The following is a 20422-nucleotide window of genomic DNA, read 5'->3' on the forward strand; positions in this document are numbered from 1 at the left end:
ATGTTTTCACCTAATTTCTTCTTGGTGATTGGCCTTTTGAAATCTAACTTGAAATAAGTAGCATATAATTTATAAATGCACCTCAAAAAGTATCCCACTGACAAATATATTTGTTAGATTCTCACTGCAGTGTTTTAAACATAACCAATGTCTGCTTCACTATCTAACAATGTGGGTGTGTTATTCAGTAAACTGGTATCAATCAACTACAAGTCTGAACATTAGAGGGCCAATCTGAGGCTCTGGTTTCAGGGAAGAGGCAGGAAAAGGAGAGTTGCCAAGAGTTATCCCATTTAAAAGCTTTACTAGCAGAAAGATCATTGCAGAGATTCAGCTGGGCCCGGTGCTGAAAAGGAACAGGAACACATTGACTTGATGTTAGTGAATTGATACTCTACCACTGATCGGCACAGACTCTCATGTCTGATATTTAGACATGGGGAACTTGGTGCACATGGGGACTTTGCTGCTTTTTGCCATAGCGCTGGCACAATTAAGACTGGTAAAAAATCAGGAGATTGAGACAGAAATCGGTAAGTTACATGTTTCACAACTAATTTTGGAGTTACATTCCTGACAACTGCCTGCTTCTAATCACAGTATGTTCTTTGATGTGTGTTGCAGGATGTCAGGAAACAATGTTTTGTTTAGAAATTCAGCAGCTGTGCACTGTTTTGCCAAAGAGCTAGTTAATTGAAAGTTTCACATGATTGAAAATAGATCCAGTTAGAATGCATATTATCCAATGTGAAAGAAATAAGGGGAAGGAAAACAGATCGGAGTGAACAAAACGTTTTCAAGCATGATAGTGAGATTCCAGTCAGATTCACGAGAAACCTTAGCCCTAACTAAAAAAAAATTGAAATCAGAAGGAAATGACAATTGTGGAATAGCAGCAATGGCATTTGGTTAAAATCCAAGAATTTGCTTCAACAAAAGTTTATCAAATATTAACGCTCGTGAACATCTGAAGTTCACCACCCCAAGGTGGAGCACTCAGCAATGCACTTTTTTTTTCTGTCTCTGATAATGTAAAGACGGCCTCCGAGTTGCAATGGGGCTGATTAAAAGCCAGATGGCTTGTTTGCCACGTTGTATAAATGATCATATGCATTAGCTTTTGCTTTATGTTACACTGACAGCATCTGATCCAGTCCAGACTCTTACTTTAGATCTTGCCAGTTCCAGTGCTCTGTCACCCATTACTGACTGGTGAAGAAAGTCTGGCATTTAAGTACCTCACTCTGTACATGCTGGATATTTTCCCCTTACAGGGAACTGCTAAGAGAGAGTTATATCATTAAACTGCCCATTTAAATATTGATCAACTAACTTGATTTATTTTTGTATCCATTGATGTTTTGACTTTGGAATCTATATTTGATAAAATAATTTAATGCAAACTCATTTTAGTAGCACTTGAAGAGATTTTAAGGGTTTTGACGGCACAGTTACTTATGGAAAGTATGTTGAATTCATTTGAGTGGCCGATGAGGCATCAGCAGCAGGAATAAACAGACAAATTGGTCCTCAGAAAAGCATTCAGAGGTTCTTATAACAATGTAGTTTGTCCGGTTCACTTTTTCATTTATAACTGTATAAAGTTAACAACACATCTTAAGAATTGAGGCCTTAATGCAGCCCTGAATCTGAAAGTGTGCTTCATTGTTTGGTAATATTCTTCAAAGAGACTGGGATGCAGCATTTGCTATATCTTTAATGTGGATCATCATCCCACAGCTGGAAAAGCTGATAAAATGACTAACATGCACATTTGTGAGGCTGTTTCTGTGAGGAAATTATCTTCACTTGGTTCACTGAGCACCAATGCTGTTAAAGTAACACTTGCATTTCTTAATACTCAAGTGCTTCCTAACAGTACATGTACGTGTTAAATTACTTAAAGTCCATCTGCATGTGTTGTGCTCCTGGGGGAAACGCTGAAACAATGATCCAAAATCTGTTCTCTATTCTTTTCCACCAACCAAAACCCCTGATTAATTTATTCCACTGTGATATATAGCCATAGGGAAATAGATTACAGATCACGTCATTGCAGAGTAGACTTGCCAAATAAAATCCACATCAAACATAATGTTTCTCTTATGCTTGCGCTCAGTTTTCAAGGAAGCATTAACGAGCAAAGATTAATAGAAGTCAAAAGTCACAGACCTGGTAGGAAATAGAATATAAAGACCGAAATGCTGTGGGCAAGACTGGACAGAGATCTGAGTTTGATTTGCAGTTGATGCTTTCTCATTTACACAAAACAAATTGTCATTCATAAACAGACAACTGCAGGATAAGAAATGTTGTTTCATTTATAAATTAATTTGAAAAAATGCGAGCTTTGAATCAAGCTTGACAGTTGGTATTCTTCCAATTTTAAATGTTATTAATCAGCAATGTGCTAATGAAGTCATAGCATTTGTGTCATGTTGGATGGAAGCTTTTACAATCTTTTTCCTCACACATTTGGCCACTGCGCCTCTCATGGTTTGGGTTTTCATAGAGGAGAGATTTTGCAACCATGATTTGTTAAAGTGACAGTCGAGAACATCTTGGGTGAATTGAATAGCCTCTGACTCTCAGCAGAATCATTCCTACTTCTAACGACAAGCCCTGAACAATGGCTGAAAAGCATTGTGCAGAGGGTTTGCCTGGTTCACAACATGCTGGGGCCAGCAAACTCATTCTTTTGGTGGGTCGTCGTTTCGCTTAAATCATTCAGTTTGTTTTTAATGGGGTGCAAATCATAAAGAAACAAAATGAGAAATCTATATTACATCCATCGACTGTAGATTTCTGAATAACAGGGGTTTAGTTCAATGTTAGCTCGTGTTGAGTGTGCTTTGAATGCGAGCCTTGCAAAGCGCACTGCAAAATTGCAGAAGTTAGGGAGCTGTTTGCAGCCCCCTACTGGTCAACATCAATGTACAACTTGAGGAAAGGCTCGTCTGTCTCCCAAGTGATCAAGATCTGGAACTATTTCAAATGCAACCACTACAATTTACAGCACTGGCATTTTACACAAGCTTTTTATATTCTGTCTAGTTAAGGTGATTATTATATTTCCCCCTACAATTGAATTGAGTTTACACCGGGAGGAAGAAAGATGATAGATTATCTCATTTATTTTAGTTTGAATTTAGGATTTACTTGTCACTCCTTTTACAAAGAATAAGAACATTGGAGGATCTATTTCATCACTACTCTGATGAGAAGTTATTAAACAGAACGGGTGAATTGACTGAAAATAATAAGAATGAATGCGTATTTTCTTACAGAGGGTAGCTGGGAACTCCATAAACAAAATATTATTTAAGAAAACCAAGGAATGTAAATATTTTTGGCAATCTTTTGCTACTTACCACTGAACATGAATTAAAAACATAAAATGCTTTTTAAATGGTAAATGGAAACAGGAGGGACTTTGTTCAGAATTAAGCTTGGGAGGGTTACATTATGTATTTGTGTGGGAAGAATACAACACATTGGAAGAATTCAGCGCTACATCACTGGGTGTTTTCAGTACAATTGAACACTGATTACGGCAGAACTAATTTTCTGGAAAATGTTATGCTTGGATCAAGGTTCTGTTTGATGATGATTTTTCCCAAATGGAAGAAATTGGGATTGGGACTGTTATAATTGGATTCAGCATTATTTTATCCAGATGCCATCAGAAGTAGGTTGGCTCACGTCTGAAGAGAGAGGAAGCTAATAGTTTAAATGTACAACTTCATAACAGAAATAAAAATGATGGCAGCTGGGGAACACAACTGAGATAAGTACTCTTATTTCTGCAGCTATTGTTTGCACCATCGCTGGTTCATTTTCCTCCCCCAGTGCCTGAAGAAAGATAGCCAGAAGAAGTAGGCCTTAGGCCTTGTGCCCAGTCTCTGCCTCATCGGATTAGAGAAGAGAGGGTGATAACACAGCCATGCATGAATGTAAAAAAGGAAAGAGCTCCTTGTTCCTAGATTCAAGGGTGGAGGCTATTAATGTAAATAATGCAGCTGCAGCCATCGCAGAAGTGATTGGATATCTGTTTTGGTTTTCTACCCACATGGCTCTTCCGGGGCATGTCTGCACACATCAGGAATGCTCCATTGGGTAAACCCAGGTTGGGTGGAGAAGGCAAAGAAGGGAGTGGTGGGGGTTGGGGAGCAGTAGAGTGGGGAAGAGAGACGGAAATCTCTTTTCAATTGGACTCGAGTCGTAGTGAAGTTCCAAACAACATGCTTTAATACACTAGATGTGAGCCCGGCAGTGGTCATACAGAGAAAGGCCGACTGCCAGCCAGTACGAGCTCTTACACCCCACCTTGTAGGCGGAGCTACCTCTCAGCCAATCGGCGGGGAGTCACATGACCAGCCACAACCAATTGGCAGAGAGGTACATGACTTGCCTGGGCCAATGGGAAGCGAGGCTGCTGTACCAATGGCAGCTTGGTTCTTCGGTAATATGATCTCTCTAGCCATACTAACACATTCACCCCTTGTTGAGAAAGAAGTGGGGGGGGTGGGAAGGAGTGGCAGGAGAGACGGGGGGAGGGGGGGTGTGGCCCGTAAAACTGGTAGTATGACTAGAGACCTTCTCGGGTAGTACCGAGGTAACTATGGCTGCCCACTGGCCCGCGACGAACGTGTAAGAAAACCATGCTATATACAGTGTACAAGGGAAAACAACAACACTAACCATAGTAATAATAATGAGAACAAAAAACAAAAAAAAACACAGACAAGGAACATATGCAGAATGTGAAAGTCTATAAGGTCCATCAAATTGACTCGATCAGCCGGATGTGTGCCTTCGGTGTCCTGCTGGACCTGCGCAGCAGCGCCGGTGACGTTGGAGCGGTGGTCGTCTGTGACTCCGGGAGCTGTGGTCGCGGTCCAGTGTCCGTACCCCTGGTCGGAGTTGGTGGTAGCCGGGCCGGGGGGAGGGGTTCCTGGGTGCTCGGGGCGCTGGGGGCGGTCGGGACTGGGGGGAGGGTGTTCGTGTTGGGGGGTGTGGCCGCACTCCGGCGGGAGCCAGGTCCCGAAGGGAGACCGTGTCCTGTCGTCCGTCGGGATACTCCACGTACGCGTACTGCGGGTTCCCGTGGAGTAACTGGACTCTTTCAACCAATGGGTCGGACTTGTGCACCAGCACATGCTTCCGGAGCAGGATGGGCCCGGGAGTGGCCAGCCAGGTCGGGAGTGGGGTCCCAGAGGAAGGCTTCCTGGGGAAAACAAGAAGACGTTCATGAGGTGTTTGATTCGTGGCAGTACAGAGAAGAGACCGAATAGAGTGGGGAGCGTCTGGGAGAACCTCTTGCCAGTGGAAGACTGGGAGACACCTGTGGATGTACGAGGGGTAACCAAACAGGGAGAAAATGGAATGGAGGGCCTTGATGATAGTTGAAGTGGTCATGTCGGGGAGGGGATGGCGAACGGGAAGCGGGAGTACTCGTCAATCACATTTAAGAAATATGTGTTGCGGTTGTTGGAGGGGAGGAGACCCTTGAAGTCCATGCTAAGACGTTCGAAAGGGCGAGAAGCCTTTATCAGATGCGCCTGCTCGGGGCGGTAGAAGTGCGGCTTGCACTCCGTGCAAATGTGGCATTCCCTGGCTACAGTCCTGACCTCCTCGATGGAGTAGGGCAGTTTGCGGCTCTTGATAAAATGAAAAAAGCGGGTGACCCCTGGATGGCAGAGGTCCGCGTGGAGGGAGCGGAGGCGGTCCACCTGTGCGTTGGCGCAGGTACCGCGGGACAGGGCATCAGGAGGCTCGTTGAGCTTCCCAGGACGATACAAGATATCGTAGTTGTACGTGGACAATTCGATCCGGCACCGTAAGATCTTGTCGTTCATGATCTTGCCCCTCTGTGCATTATCAAACATGAAGGCTACTGACCGTTGGTCTGTGAGGAGGGTAAACCTCCTACCGGCCAGATAGTGCCTCCAATGTCGCACAGCTTCGACAATGGCCTGTGCCTCCTTTTCCACCGAGGAATGGCGGATTTTGGAAGCATGGAGGGTCCGGGAGAAAAAAGCCACAGGCCTGCACGCTTGGTTGAGGGTGGCCGCCAGAGCTACATCGGACGCATCACTCTCGACCTGGAATGGGAGGGACTCGTCGATAGCGCGCATCGTGGCCTTCGCAATGTCTGTTTTGATGTGGCTAAAGGCCTGGCGGGCCTCCATCGACAGGGGGAATGTGTTGGATTGGATGAGGGGGCGGGCTTTGTCGGCGTAGTTAGGGACCCACTGGGCATAATAAGAAAAGAAGCCCAGACAGCGTTTGAGGGAGTAGGGAAGGGGGAGTTCCATTAGGGGGTGCATGCGTTCGGGGTCGGGGCCTATCACTCCGTTACGCACTACGTAGCCGACGATGGCTAGACGGTCGGTGCTAAACACGCACTTATCCTTATTATACGTGAGGTTAAGGAGTTTTGCGGTAATGAGGAATTTTCGGAGGTTGGTGTCGTGGTCCTGCTGGTCATGGCCGCAGATGGTAACATTGTCGAGATACGGGAAGGTGGCTCGTAAATTGTATTGGTCAACCATTCGGTCCATCTACCTTTGGAAGACCGAGACCCCATTCGTGACACCAAAAGGAACCCTTAAAAAATCGTAGAGTCGCCCATCCACTTCGAACGCAGTGTACTTTCGGTCACTCGTGTGGATGGGGAGCTGGTGGTAGGCGGACTTAAGGTCCACTGTGGAAAAAACTTTGTACTGCGCGATCCTGTTAACCAGGTCGGAGATACGGGGGAGAGGATACGCGTCCAGTTGCGTAAACCTGTTGATGGTCTGACTGTAATCGATAACCATACGGTTTTTCTCCCCAGTCTTAACCACCAGCACTTGTGCTCGCCGGGGACTGTTGCTAGCCGCTATGACCCCCTCCTTCAGAAGCCTTTGGACCTCGGACCTGATGAAGGTCCAGTCCTGGGCCCTGTACTGTCTGCTCCTGGTGGCGACGGGTTTGAAATCCGGGGTGAGGTTTGCAAACAAGGAAGGGGGGTCGACCTTGAGGGACGCGAGGCTGCAGACAGTAAGGGGGGGAATAGGGCCGCCGAATTTAAAAGTTAAGCTCTGAAGGTTGCACTGATAGTCCAGTCCAAGAAGTGCCGGTGCGCAGAGGTGGGGGAGGATGAGGAATTTATAGTTTTTAAAAACCCTCCCTTGGACCGTGAGGTCCGCTACGCAGCACCTGGTGATTTGGACGGAGTGTGAGCCAGATACAAGAGCCAGACAGTACGAGCTCTTATACCCTGCCTTGTAGGCGGAGCTACCAACCTCTCAGCCAATCGGCGGGGAGTCACATGACCAGCCACAACCAATTGGCAGAGAGGCACATGACTTGCCTGGGCCAATGGGCAGCGAGGCTGCTGTACCAATGGCAGCTTGGTTCTTCGGTAATATGATCTCTCTAGCCATACTACCACAGTTTCCTGGTGACCTGTTTGAATGAGTAGCCTCACAGAAGAGGTCAGACAGGTAAAAATATATTTTTGTGCTTTGCTTGGACCTCTTCTGCCCAGGATGTTGAGATGTTGTCTATGATTTAAGCCCTTTCCTTATCATTGCTGGGACTGTTCATGACTGTGACCTGTAGTGCATTTGCCTGTCTCTCGTCTGCTGGCTTGGTGCTATGGATGGTCTGGCTTGGCTGGACGGGCCTCTCAAATGAGGCATGAGGTTTAAAATTGTTGGGTCTCAATTCCCAGATTTATTTATTCAAACTAATTTCAACTTCTTAATCTGCCTTGTGCTATTTGAGCTCATTTTCTGATGACCTGACAAGGCACTCCCAGAGGCATCCTAAATAAGAAGACCCCATCAGAGACCCTCAAAATAATAAGATCCCCCAGAGACCGTTGACATAAATAGACCCCCAGAAAAGACACCCCCGTCTGGAGGCTCCCTAAAAAGATACCCGTCTGGAAGCTAGAGAGCAGTCCAAACAGAGGCAGTGAAAATATTATTCTTGGAACACTCGCCTGGACAATGAACCTACTGGCTCAGACACAGGAAGCACCATGAGTTGATTCCTGGAAAGGGAAACCAGCCAGCTGTGATTAAACCCCTCAGATCCTTGAGCTATAAGCCATTCATCCATTCCACTTACTAGGCTGTGATTGACAGCTTCCACACCCACACAGCTCTCAGTTTTGCTTCATTCGTCTTCCTTCACGGTTGAGTAACTGAAATGTTCCAAATGCAATGTTTAGAAACATCAACCACTTCAAATAGAGTTAAGTGCTTTCTTATCACCTCCCATCATGCTTGAATGATTTTGAAGTGGTCAGCTGGAAATTGACAGCACTTAACTGCTCCCCATGTAAAAGGATCAAGAACGCAGCACGGTAGCATGGTGGTTAGCATAAATGCTTCACAGCTCCAGGGTCCCAGGTTCGATTCCCGGCTGGGTCACTGTCTGTGCGGAGTCTGCACGTCCTCCCCGTGTGTGCGTGGGTTTCCTCCAGGTGCTCCGGTTTCCTCCCACAGTCCAAAGATGTGCGGGTTAGGTGGATTGGCTATGCTAAATTTCCCGTAGTGTACTAAAAAGTAAGGTTAAGGGGGGTGTTGTTGGGTTACGGGTATAGGGTGGATACGTGGGTTTGAGTAGGGTGATCATTGCTCGGCACAACATCGAGGGCCGAAGGGCCTGTTCTGTGCTGTACTGTTCTATGTTCTATGTTCTAACGCAAGGGCACAGATTTAAGGTTATTTGTAACAGAAGCAAATGTGTTGTGAGAAAAAGCTTTCAGGGCCTGGAGTGCACCTCCTGGAAGTATGATGGCGGCAGGTTCAATTGAAGCATTTGAGAGGGCAGTACTTGATTACTTAACTAGAAACAAATGTACAGGGATACCAGGAAAAGGCAGGGGAATGGCACTAAGCCATAATGCTCGTTTGGAGTGCCAAAGGGCAAAATTGCCTCCTGCACTGTAACAAATCTGTGAAGTTGGTGATGTTGCTCAGCGAGCGTAAAAGTGGTGTAGGAATTCGAAACATTCAAGCATGATAGAACAGGATACTGTTCTGATTCTGTGGCAAATAAGGTGCCTCAGTATACCAGCTCCTGTCCATGGCAATAGTGAGTGAAGGCTCATCATGTTTGTATGACATTCTTCCCTGGGCAATAATAGAGTCATGATGTGGAGACGCCGGCGTTGGACTGGGGTGAGCACAGTAAGAGGTCTTACAACACCAGGTTAAAGTCCAACAGGTTTGTTTTGAATCACTAGCTTTCGGAGCACAGCTCCTTCATAGAATCATAGAATTTACAGTGCAGAAGGAGGCCATTCGGCCCATCAAGTTTGCACCGGCTCTTGGAAAGAGCACCCCCCTCTTAAGCCCACATCTCCGCTCTATCCCCATAAACCAGTAATCCTAACCTAGGGGCACTTTAGAACAACCAATCCACCTAACCTGCACATCTTTGGAGTGTGGGAGGAAACCCACGCAGACACGGGGTGAACGTGCAGGTTCTGCACAGACAGTGACCCAAGCCGGGAATTGAATCTGGGACCCTGGAGCTGTGAAACAACTGTGCTAACCACTGTACTACCATGCTGCCCGGTAGCACAGTGGTTAGCACAGTTCACCTGAGTTCATCATTCATCTGAGGAAGGAGCTGTGCTCTGAAAGCTAGTGTTTCGAAACAAACTTGTTGGACAATAATAGTCAGTTGTGCATTCGAAATAGACTAATACCTCTCTTCGAATAATGACAGACGACTGCTATATGATTGCCTTAAATGTTTGTCTGCTATTATAGCAACAGTACATTGTAGTTTATTGTTGAGAAGAGGGGGGTGTTCTAGGACATAGGATAGCAAATTTCCATTCACTGGGAGAGGAATTTCCAAACCTTTGGAGCTAGGCATGGATATAGATGTGAACATTATAAATAATGACTCCATAGGCTAGCTACACTTTAATATGCAAATTTCAGCTTGCCCATTGTTGGCGAGATCCAGATTGTGATGCCTCATAGGGTCCCGTTAGGCCTGTCACGAGAATTGCCAGTCGCGTTGTATCCTGAATCAGGCGCTTGTCTTCACAGCCTTTGGGTTTATGTCCCTGAACTTAATGTGCACAGTTCATAGCAAAGTAAATGATAAAGTCTGCAATGATTCACTGGTGTCATTATTAAGATGGTGGAATTTTAACACCCAGAAAACAAATGGGTTAAACACGAGGTTAAACTATTCAAAATCTTTGAAAAGCCAGCAACAACAGGGAAGTGGGGACTCTTGGAATGCAAAAGCCAAGTTGCTGGGTTTGCTTAAGGGGCATATAAAGCTTGGAATAAGAAACAATTCAATCCATTACATTCACTGCTTGCACAGGCCGTTTAAAATTCATTATTTATTGGACTCTTCCCAATCCACCTAATTGCGAAAAGGACTGATTCAGCAAGTTGCTCCCTGTCTCTCCCCCAGCTCCCCCTCCACTTATTACCTACACAATGTAAGTTTGAGGTGACCCACGACTCTACCCTTGCACCAAACCAATCTAGAGGGTTGGAATTTGGGGACAAGAGAGGATCTGCTGGCTTTATGCTTATTTTGTTTATTGCAAACTGTGCAGGAAGCGAAGTTGGGTATCATATATGTTTGCTCCAAGGCGCAACCATGGAAATGATCACTTTAAGCCAGGATGTCATGATCCATCCTAAATTCCATTATTTCCGCTCAAGCGTCCATTGATCTCACTGCAGCAATAAAACAAAGCAGCAGCTGAGGAAGATTGATGCTGGAATCTTAATGATGAATTGTTGTGTTCCATTGCGCTGTTAGAGACTCATTACTTTAGGTTGGAATTTTGCCATCTTTTGTTGGTCTTTATTTTGCAGGCTTCCAACTTCATTTGAGTCTAACTTGTGATGTTTTGTTTTGTTGTTTGACATATTTTTCCGAGGCTCTGCTGGAACGGCAAGAGGAATAGGGGAAAGATAGGAAGGAGGTCAGTTTCTAAGGCTACACCAGGAAAGCTTCAATCCCTCTTGTAGATCAGCAGGTATTAGAAGAATCATAAGCAGCAGGCCATCTCATTAGATTGGATAGATGAGTAAGGTAATGTACCAAAAATTTTATTTGGATCACTGGGTTTCCACAAGTGCTTGGAGCAATAGATTGCATTATTACGTGTAGGAGCCCCTAGAGTTAACGTGAACCAAAGGGGTCTACACTCCCTCAGTACGTAAATAGGCACCGATCCATCCGTGTATATCAATTCGCAGTGTGCAGGGAGATTCCACAAATGATATAACCTCCAATCAGCTTCTTATCTCTGCCACTGTACTGAAACAACATATGTGGGCCATCACTAAGATCGCTGATTACCACCTCTGTAACATTGCCTGACTTTGCCCTGCTACAATTATCTGCTGCTGAAACCCTCATTTGTGTTTTTCCCTTCTATAGTGCTGGATTACTCCAATATATTCTAGGCTGATCTCCCATATTCTACCCTCTGTAAATTTGATGCACTCCAAAACTCGGCTGCCCGTCTCTCAACTTGCACCAAGGCCTGTTCCCGTATCACCTCTTAATTACCTGATTTACATTGATTCCTAATCAAACAACATCTTGATTTTCAAATGATCGTCATTGTTTTCAAATCCAGCCTTACCCTTTTTCCTGTCTACCTCTGTAATTTCCTCCAGCCCCACAATCTTCTGAGAGAACTACTTCTGTGAAGTGCTTTGGGACTTTTTATTAGATTAAAGGTGCTGTGCAAATATAAGTTTTTGGTTTCCTTTGAGGGGATCTAGATTGTTTTTGCAGCTCTTCCAGAATCCAGGACAAGACACTGGCTCATTTATTCAGTCTATTATTAAATTATTCAGTTTAAGACTATTGAGAAGGTCCAGTCGTGCACTGGAGAAACGCCACATTAAGGTCACACTTCTATTCAAATTAGACAGATCTTTGGCATGATGAAGAGAATATTCAGGTACTTTGGCAGATCTGAAGGGCTCCATCCAGTATGTTTCCAATTTTATCTTGTGAATTAATGATAATAATAATAATAACCTTTATTGTTACAAGTAGGCTTACATTAAGACTGCAATGAACTTACTGTGAAAAGCCCCTAGTCGCCACATTCTGGTGCCTGTTCAGGTACACAGAGGGAGAATTCAGAATGTCCAATTCACCTAACAGCACTTCTTTCAGGATTTATGGGAGGAAACCAGAGCACCCGGAGGAAACCCACGCAGACACAGGGAAAACTTGCAAACTCCACACAGACAGTGACCCAAGCCGGGAATTGAACCTGGGACCCTGGAGCTGTGAAGCAACAGTGCTAACTACTGTGCTACACGATTTACACTTCCCTTCGTTTCTTTCTCCATTCCACTGCCAAAGTCATGAAAGACATGAAGCAATGATATCTCGCCGATAGACATTCTTGTTCTCTGGGATGTAAGCAGTGATTCTTGCATGCCATTGATTCCAGGCTTAACTTTATTGTTGAGAAGCCTTCTCTGATGTTGCTGCAGAGGAGGGGATTGAACTCTGCTTACGGCCCTGCCTTCCCAAAAGCACGATGGTTAGCAGTGCCAGGATCGCAGGTTCGATTCCTGGCTTGGGTCACTGCCTGTGCGGAGTCTGCACGTTCTCTCCATGTCTGCGTGGGCTTCCTCCGGGTGCTCCAGTTTCCTCCCACAAGTCCCCAAAGACGTGCTGTTAGGTGAATTGGACATTGTAAATTCTCTCTCTGTGTACCCGAAAGGAGTGTGGCGACTAGGGGCTTTTCACAGTAACTTCATTGCAGTGTTAATGTAAACCTACTTGTGACAATAAAGATTATTATTATTACCAGCACATTTTTGGGAATGCTCTGTCGTATCCTTTTTTCATGACAGGACCTGTTGAAAACATCAAGCAGATATTCTTCAACTGAGAGCTGACATTTCTTTAGCATCTGTTGAGAAACATCCTTCTCCACTTCCACCACGATCTCTTCTTCCTGGTTTGTGTGTTGGGCTGTGCCCAATGCTCCCTGTTAATCTACAAATGGATATTCATTTCCTACTATTCAAATTCCATTTCGGGCACAGTGGTTAGCATTATTGCTTCACAGCTCCAGGCACCTGGGTTCGATTCCCGGCTCGGGTCACTGTCTGTGGGGAGTCTGCATGTTCTCTCCATGTCTGCACGGGTTTCCTCCGGGTGCTCCGGTTTCCTCCCACAGTCCAAAGATGTGCAGGTTAGATGGTTGGCCATGATAAATTACCCCGTAGTGCCCAAAAGGGTTGGGTGGGGTTGCTGGTTTGCGAGGATAGGGTGGAGCCGTGGACTTGGGTCGGGTGCTCTTTCCAGAAGCTGGTGCAGACTCGATGGGCTGAATAGTCTCCTTCTGCACTTTAAATTTATGATTCTATGAGACACATGCCAGTGACTAACTGAGTTGTTCAATGAGTTGGACAGTGGGTACATGGGTAAATATTCCCTGCCTGCCTTTGGCAGTTCTACCATTGGGTCACTTGCTCTCTTTCACTCTCGCTGCTTCTTCTTCCTGCTTCCAGATCTGGGGACTGTAAAATTAGACAGCAACATGCAATGATCTTTCTGCTAGTCATTATTTTTTCACTGTTCCGCAAATGCAAAGGGAGTCCCTTGTATGTAGGTACTTGAAAACTTTGTTTCAGAATCTTTGATCAGTACTTGTTCCACACAAATCAACTAGTGCAGAGCATTCCACATTCCTTTCCTTTTTATGTGGTTATCTCGTATCTCAACTGCTCACCACCTACATTCCTTCCACCCGCTGGGTCAATGGGCAATTGTCAGCTTGTTGCGCATTGTTCCACTCCATCTACCACAGAATCTCAGACTTGAACTTTGAACTCCCTTCTATTGGGTGGAATCTTCCAGTCCTGCCAGCAGTGGGAAGATTGGCGGGCAGGGGAACTTAGTTTGACCTCAGACCAAAAATTAGATTCCTGTTGGCGAGATAAACCTTTCACCTCTATGACTCTATTGGGCCAAATGCAGGCAATTGGGACTAGCTTAGTGGTAAAAACTGTGTGGCATGGACAAGTTGGGCCGAAGGGCCTGCTTACATGCTGTAAGCCACTGTGACTTTATGACTTTAAGAACTAAGGGCGCAATTCTCCACCCTCCATACCGGGTGGGAGAATTGCGGGGGCGCCGGGTGAGTCCCACCACGCCATCCCGGCACCCGCGCGCGATTCTCCCACCCCACAAACCGGCGTGGCCAGATTTACGGCTGCCCGCTCGGAGAATCGCCGCTCGCTGTTTGTAATGGACGAGCGGCGATTCTCTGGCCCGGGTGGGCCGGGTGGCCTGCCCAATATGACGTGTTCCCGCCGGCGCCGACCACACCTGGTCGCTGCCGGCGTGATCAGCGTGGGAACGCTGGGGGGGGGGGGGGCGGCCTGTGGGGGGGGAGGGACCCAGCACCGGGGAGAGCGCTCAAAAGAGGTCTGGCCTGCGATCGGTGCCCACCGATCGGCGGGCCGGCCTCTCTGAAGGAGGTACTCCTTTCCTCCGCCGCCTCGCAAGATTACTGCGACATTTCTTGCGGGGTGCCCATGGGGAGGACGGCAACCGTGCATGTGCGGGTGATGTCATTAATTTACACGGCGCCAAGGCCTGGCGCGCGTAAATGATGCGGCAGCGCTCCTAGCCCCCCTGGGGTGGGAGAATAGGGGGCGAGGAGCGGCCCCTGACGGCGGAGTAAAACACTCCGGTTTTCACTCCGGCGTCGGCACTTAGGCCGCGATTCTCCGCTCCCCACGCCGGGGGCAAGAATGGCAGGAGGGCCGGGCGAATCACGCCACGCCGCCCTGGCAACCCCCTGATTCTCCCACCCCCCAAAAATGGCGTATCGCGTTTTGCGACTCGCCGCTCGGAGAATCGCCGCTCGCCGTTTTTCCCGGCGATTCTCCGGGCCGGATGGGCCGAGTGGCCTGACGACCCCGACCGGTTCACGCCGGCGGCAACCACACTTGGTCGCTGCCAGCATGAACATCGCGCGACAGGTAAGTGTGGGGCCTCTGGGGGGCGGAGAGAGGATCGAGCACCACGGGCGTGCTCATCAGATGTCTGGCCCGCGATCGGTGCCCACCGATCGTCGGGCCGGCATCTCTAAGAGACACAGATCAAGCCGCCATGTCTTGCGGGGCAACGGAGGGGAAGATGGCAACCGCGCATGCGTGGGTTGGAGCCGGCTAACCTGCACATGCGCGGCTGACGTCACTTAGCCGCCGCTGGCCGCGTCATTCTCGGCGTGCCGTTTGACGCAAGCGTCAAGGCCCGGCGCCCGAGATTCACGCAACGCCACTCCTAGCCCCCCCGGGGGGGGGAGGGGGGGGAGAATAGGGGGCGAGGAGCGGCGTCGTTTCACTCCGGCGACGGCTGTTTCTCTCCGTTTCGGAGAATCGCGCCTTAGTTTCCCGATGGGAGAATCTCACCCTAAGTTCTTGGGGCTTTAAAGATGAGTTAAAGGCAGATCAAGCTGCCAAACGAACAGGGCGAAATTCTCCGCCCCCCACGACGGGTGGGAGAATAGCGGGAGGGCCTTCCCGACATTTTTGACGCCCTCCCGCTATTCTCCCACCCCCCCGCCGAAATCCCGACACGAATCGCTGCCGCCGTTTTTTTACGGCCGGCAGCGATTCACAGCTGTTAGAAGGGCCGAAGTCCCAGCCCTTTACGACCTTTTTACGAACGGCAAACACACCTGGTCCTGCCGTTCGTAAAAACGTCGTGACTACCTGGAAAAAAATAACCATGGCACCGATTGGCACGGCAGTACCACGGCCGTGCCAAGGGTGCCATGGGCTCGCGATCGGTGCCCACCGATCGCGGGCAGCGGGCCCGATGCCCGCGCACTATTTGTCCTTCCGCCGCCCCGCAGTATCAATACGCGGGGCGGCTGAGGGGCAACCCGGACCGCGCATGCGCGGGTTTCGCGCAAAAACGCGATGACGTCACCCGCGCACGCGCGGGTGGAGTCTTCCCACCTGCGCATGCGCGGCTGACGTCATATGACGCGTCAGCCGGCGCTAAGTCCGACAAGCGGGCTTAACGATTTTCGTTAAGGCCGACTTGTCGGAGCCTCCGACGAGCCCCGACGGGGGACCAGAATCGGTCCCCCGTCGGGAAGGGGCGCGATGCCGTAAAACCCGCCCGGGTTTTACGGCAGTTTGACGATTTCTCCCGTTTTGGGAGAATTTCGCCCCTAGTGTGGGAAGCCTTTTTGCACACATTAGCAGGTCATGCAACATTTTTTTTTAAATTAGAGTACCCAATTATTTTTCTACCAATTAAGGGGCAATTTAACATGGCCAATCGACCTAACCTGTACATCATTTGGATTGTGGGGGTGAGACCCACGCAGACATGGGAAGAATGTGCAAACTCCACACGGAGAGTGATCCAGGGCCAGGATTCGAACCCGGGTCCTCAGCGCCATAGTCCCAGTGCTAACCACTGCGCCACATGCCGCCCAGTATCCTGGCATTGTCAAACTGGCACTGCCAACCCGGCACTGCCAGAGCAAGGCCCTCTGGGGAGCCCCATTGCAGGCGGTTGTGGCAGCATGCCCTGATTCTTTTTAGGAGTGGGATGATTCCCAATCCTTGTGATGAGGGAATGGTTGCCCTGATGCTTGTGGGAGGAATACCCATGTCCGTGGGGAGGTGGTAGGCAGGGGGCGGGTTATTTTTATCGTAGATTGGGGCATCCTTTAAAGATGTCGCCCTGATCTCTGTGGAGCCTGCGCTGCTGGCTCCATCAGGCCCTGTCCTGCCAGAATGATGGAGGAAGCCACGCCCTCAGATTCTCTGAACGCTGAGTGCCAGAGAATCTGGAGAGAAAGCTTGGTTGTGCAGCTGGAGAGCTACACTGCGGTTTTCAGTCTGAAACAGACAAGCTATGGGTTGAAAGCAAATTACTGCGGATGCTGGAATCCGAAAGCAAAGAGAAAATGCTGGAAACTCTCAGAAGTTCTGGCAGCATCTGTAGGGAGAGAAAACAGCAAACGTTTCGAGTCCAGGTGACCCTTTGTCAAAACTATGGGTTGATTCTGCTCATCATTATTGTTATTGCTTTCGCTTATAGGCTGGATAATTTGCAAATCAAGTAGGATTTGTATGTCCATAGAATTTCATCGAAGAAACACTTTGCAGGGATCACCACTGATAAACATATAATTGTGAAGGATCAGGACATAAGAACAGAAGAGTAGGTTATATGGCACCTTGTGCCTACTCCACAATTCACAAGATTATTGCTGATCTGCTATATGTTAACTCCATTTTTCTGCCTAATCCTAGTATCCTTTCATGCTCTGATCTCAATGATCCACATCTAGAGTAGACAATTCCAAAGGTTTACAATCCCTGAGTGAAGACTTTTCTCCTCACTTCAGTCCTAAATGACCTATGATTTATCCTGAGACTCTGAATCCTGGTTCTCGACTCTGCAGTCAGGGAAATAGCCTCTTGGCATCTACTCAATCACATCCTTTAAGAATTTTAAACATCTCAATGAGATTACAGATTCTTCTTCTCGCCTCCAGAGAGTATCAGCTCATACTGCTCCATCTCTCCTCACATCTCAAAATTCTCATCTGGTGAACACCCATTCTATAGCAAGTTTATTCCTCCTGAGGTAAGGAGACCAAAACTGCACAAAGTTCATTTTCTTGACAGGTTTATACCTTTAAGTTTGAAACTGCAGTCCCAGGGTTAATATCAGTCTGTAAAGTGTGAAACAGATGGATGGCAGCTTGCTACTAATGTAGCAGGTCATGAAATTCCTGCATTGGAGATGACATAAAATTGCTACCCCTGCAGCTCATTTCATATGAGTCTGGCTGCTGTGAGAGGTCTCCTCTCATCCGTTCTCACCTTTTAATGTCTCATTTCAGTCAGAAGAATAATTATCTCACTCCCCAAAAAGTGCGATGCTATCTCCTTACCAATTCCTTTTGGAGACATGTCTTGAATATGTAGCCTATTGGCTCAGCTTATGTACTTGTCTAGGCTTAAGAGCAATCCAGCATTACAATCCAAAATGCTCCCTCCTTCCATGTATTTTCCAGATCTTTCTGACATTCTCAACATTTGCCAGCAGTTCACAAATCTTTTACTTCGCCCAGCAATATTAAAATGAGCCGAACCCACGATTGTTAGTGGGGTCAGTAGTCTGGCAATTGAGAAGGCGGAAACCTTGCCTACTGCGTTTCTGGCATCTAAACCCATAGTTTTAGGGCTGTATTTAGGTATTTGGCCAATAAGGATTGACAGACTTGATCTTATTATTGCGATAATACAATAGTTTTTGCATCACAAAGGGAAAGTACAGCTGATCAGTAGTATTTACTTAAGGCTAGGAAATGGAGTGCCAATCATGGGTTAAGGTGGGGCTATGGTGTGCAGCTGAAGAAGGTAGGCTCGACCTAGTAGCTAAGTAGAAAGACACTTAGCAACTTTATCCATGAGTCTTTGCCTCCCTTTATTCTTGCTTCATTCGCTATATGGTTAAGTATAATAATGCACTTTATCTTTAATGAGAAAGAAGACAGACTTCACAACAAAGAGGGGGGAGGTCTGAAAACAATTTCAAATTTATTAAACTATTGACAAACAGAATATTCTCCAAAGTGTTCTGAAACCCGCACTGTCCTAGGCTCAACCATCTTCAGCTACTTCAACGATCTCTCTTCCAGCATAAGGTCAGAAGTGGATGACTGCACAAGTGGATGTTTGCGGATGACTGCACAATGTTCAGCACCATTCACGTCTCCCCAGATAATAAGCAGTCCATGTCCAAATGCAGTAAAACCTGGACAATATCCAGGCTTGGGTTGACAAGTGGCAAGAGAATCTAACCACCATTGACATTCAATGGCATCACCATCGCTGAATCCCCCTTAATCAATATCCTGGATGTTATCATTGAACAGAAACTGAACTGGACGAGCCATATTAATACTGTGGCCCCTCGAGTAGGTCAAAGGCTAGGAATCCTACAGCGAGTAACACACCTCCTGACCCCCCAAAGCCTGTCCACCATCTACAAGTCAGGACTGTAATAGAATACTCTCTACTTGCCTGAATGAATGCAGCTCCAACAACACTCAAGAAGATCGACACAATCCAGGACAAAGCAGCCCGCTTGATTACTCCCCCTTTCACAAACATTCAAACTCTCCACCACCGACAAACAGTAGCAGCCTTGTATACCATCTACAAGATGCACAGCAGGAACTATCCAAGGTTGCTTAGACATAGCACCTTCCAAACCCACAACCACGAGCACCTAGAAGGACAAGAGCAGCAGATACCTGAGAACCCCGCCATCTGGAGGTTCCCCTCCAAGTCACTCACCACCCTGACTTGGAAATATATCGCCGTTCCTTCACTGTCGCTGGGGCAACATCCTGGAACTCCCTAAACGAATAGTGGGTGTACCTACACCTCAAAGACTGCAGCGGTTCAGGAAGGCTCACCACCACCTTTGGAAGGGCAACTAGGGATGGGCAATAAATGCTGGCCTAACCAATGATGCCCACATCTCGCAAATTAATTTAAAAAAAACTTATGTTCTGATTTCCAACTTGTAATTGTACGGTTATATTTTTAAAATGCCGTTGCTCCTTCATACAATGCAAGCTGGGGAGGATGACATAATTTTTTGCAGCTTGAGTAATGTTATAAAACTTTCCAGTGAATTTTGGCTTGGAAACAAAACATTTAGTGTTTATAGGATCTAAAATTCTCTGGAACATTTTATAATATATCTGCAGAACAAACTGGCTACAATGTGATCCCAGTGAGGATTGTATGCAGGTTACATGTAGGCCTCAATATTGGCTCTGAGGCTGAGAGGAAGTGGGCAACTGTCTTGAGGTCGGGAAGTCCTGAATATTGCCTAATGTAAGAACAGGCTCTGATTAATTGTCCTTGTCTCCATTTTCCAGCTACAGTCAGCCAGACTGAGAGCAGACAGTGTGATCAGAAAGATCACTGATGGAGGAGTTTGGACTTTTCGTTTTGGGGAGTGGAGAGGATGAGGATTTGAGGAGGAGGGGAGTGATTGGAAGGGCCAGGGCGAGATTGGAGGTCACAACATGGGAGTGAGTAAGGGAGGGAGTGGTCAACTAAGGAAAGGGAGTGAAGGAAGGTGGGACATAAAGGGCGGGATTCTCTGATCCTGAGGCGTTTCACGACGGCGTCAACATGCCCTCAGGAGCAGCGATTCTGAACCCTACAGGGGACCAGCATGGCACTAGATCGAGCCACGCTGCTCCAGCTGCCGATACCGGTGTCAGATGGGCGCCGCGGGTCTGCGCATGCGCAGTGCGACCGGCGCCAATGCGCGCATGCGCAATGGCTCCCTTCTCTGCCCTGCACCCGGCACAACATGGCGTCGAGCTACA

The 20422-nt window shown here is 47.4% G+C and overlaps 1 protein-coding gene across 2 annotated transcripts in view; it reads left to right on the forward strand.

The window, feature by feature from the left end:
* Window positions 1-295: 295 nt before the first annotated feature.
* LOC119961821 (collagen alpha-2(V) chain-like) overlaps window positions 296-20422 on the forward strand; it is a 313195-nt gene continuing 293068 nt past the window's right edge. For both annotated transcript variants that reach the window (XM_038789187.1, XM_038789188.1), the window contains exon 1: window positions 296-533. In XM_038789187.1, coding sequence (XP_038645115.1) covers window positions 437-533 — 97 coding nt within the window. In that variant the 5' untranslated portion in view covers window positions 296-436. The remainder of the gene's footprint in view (window positions 534-20422) is intronic.

The sequence above is a fragment of the Scyliorhinus canicula genome, chromosome 2 (genome assembly GCF_902713615.1).
Source record: "Scyliorhinus canicula chromosome 2, sScyCan1.1, whole genome shotgun sequence".
Lineage (NCBI taxonomy): Eukaryota > Metazoa > Chordata > Chondrichthyes > Carcharhiniformes > Scyliorhinidae > Scyliorhinus > Scyliorhinus canicula.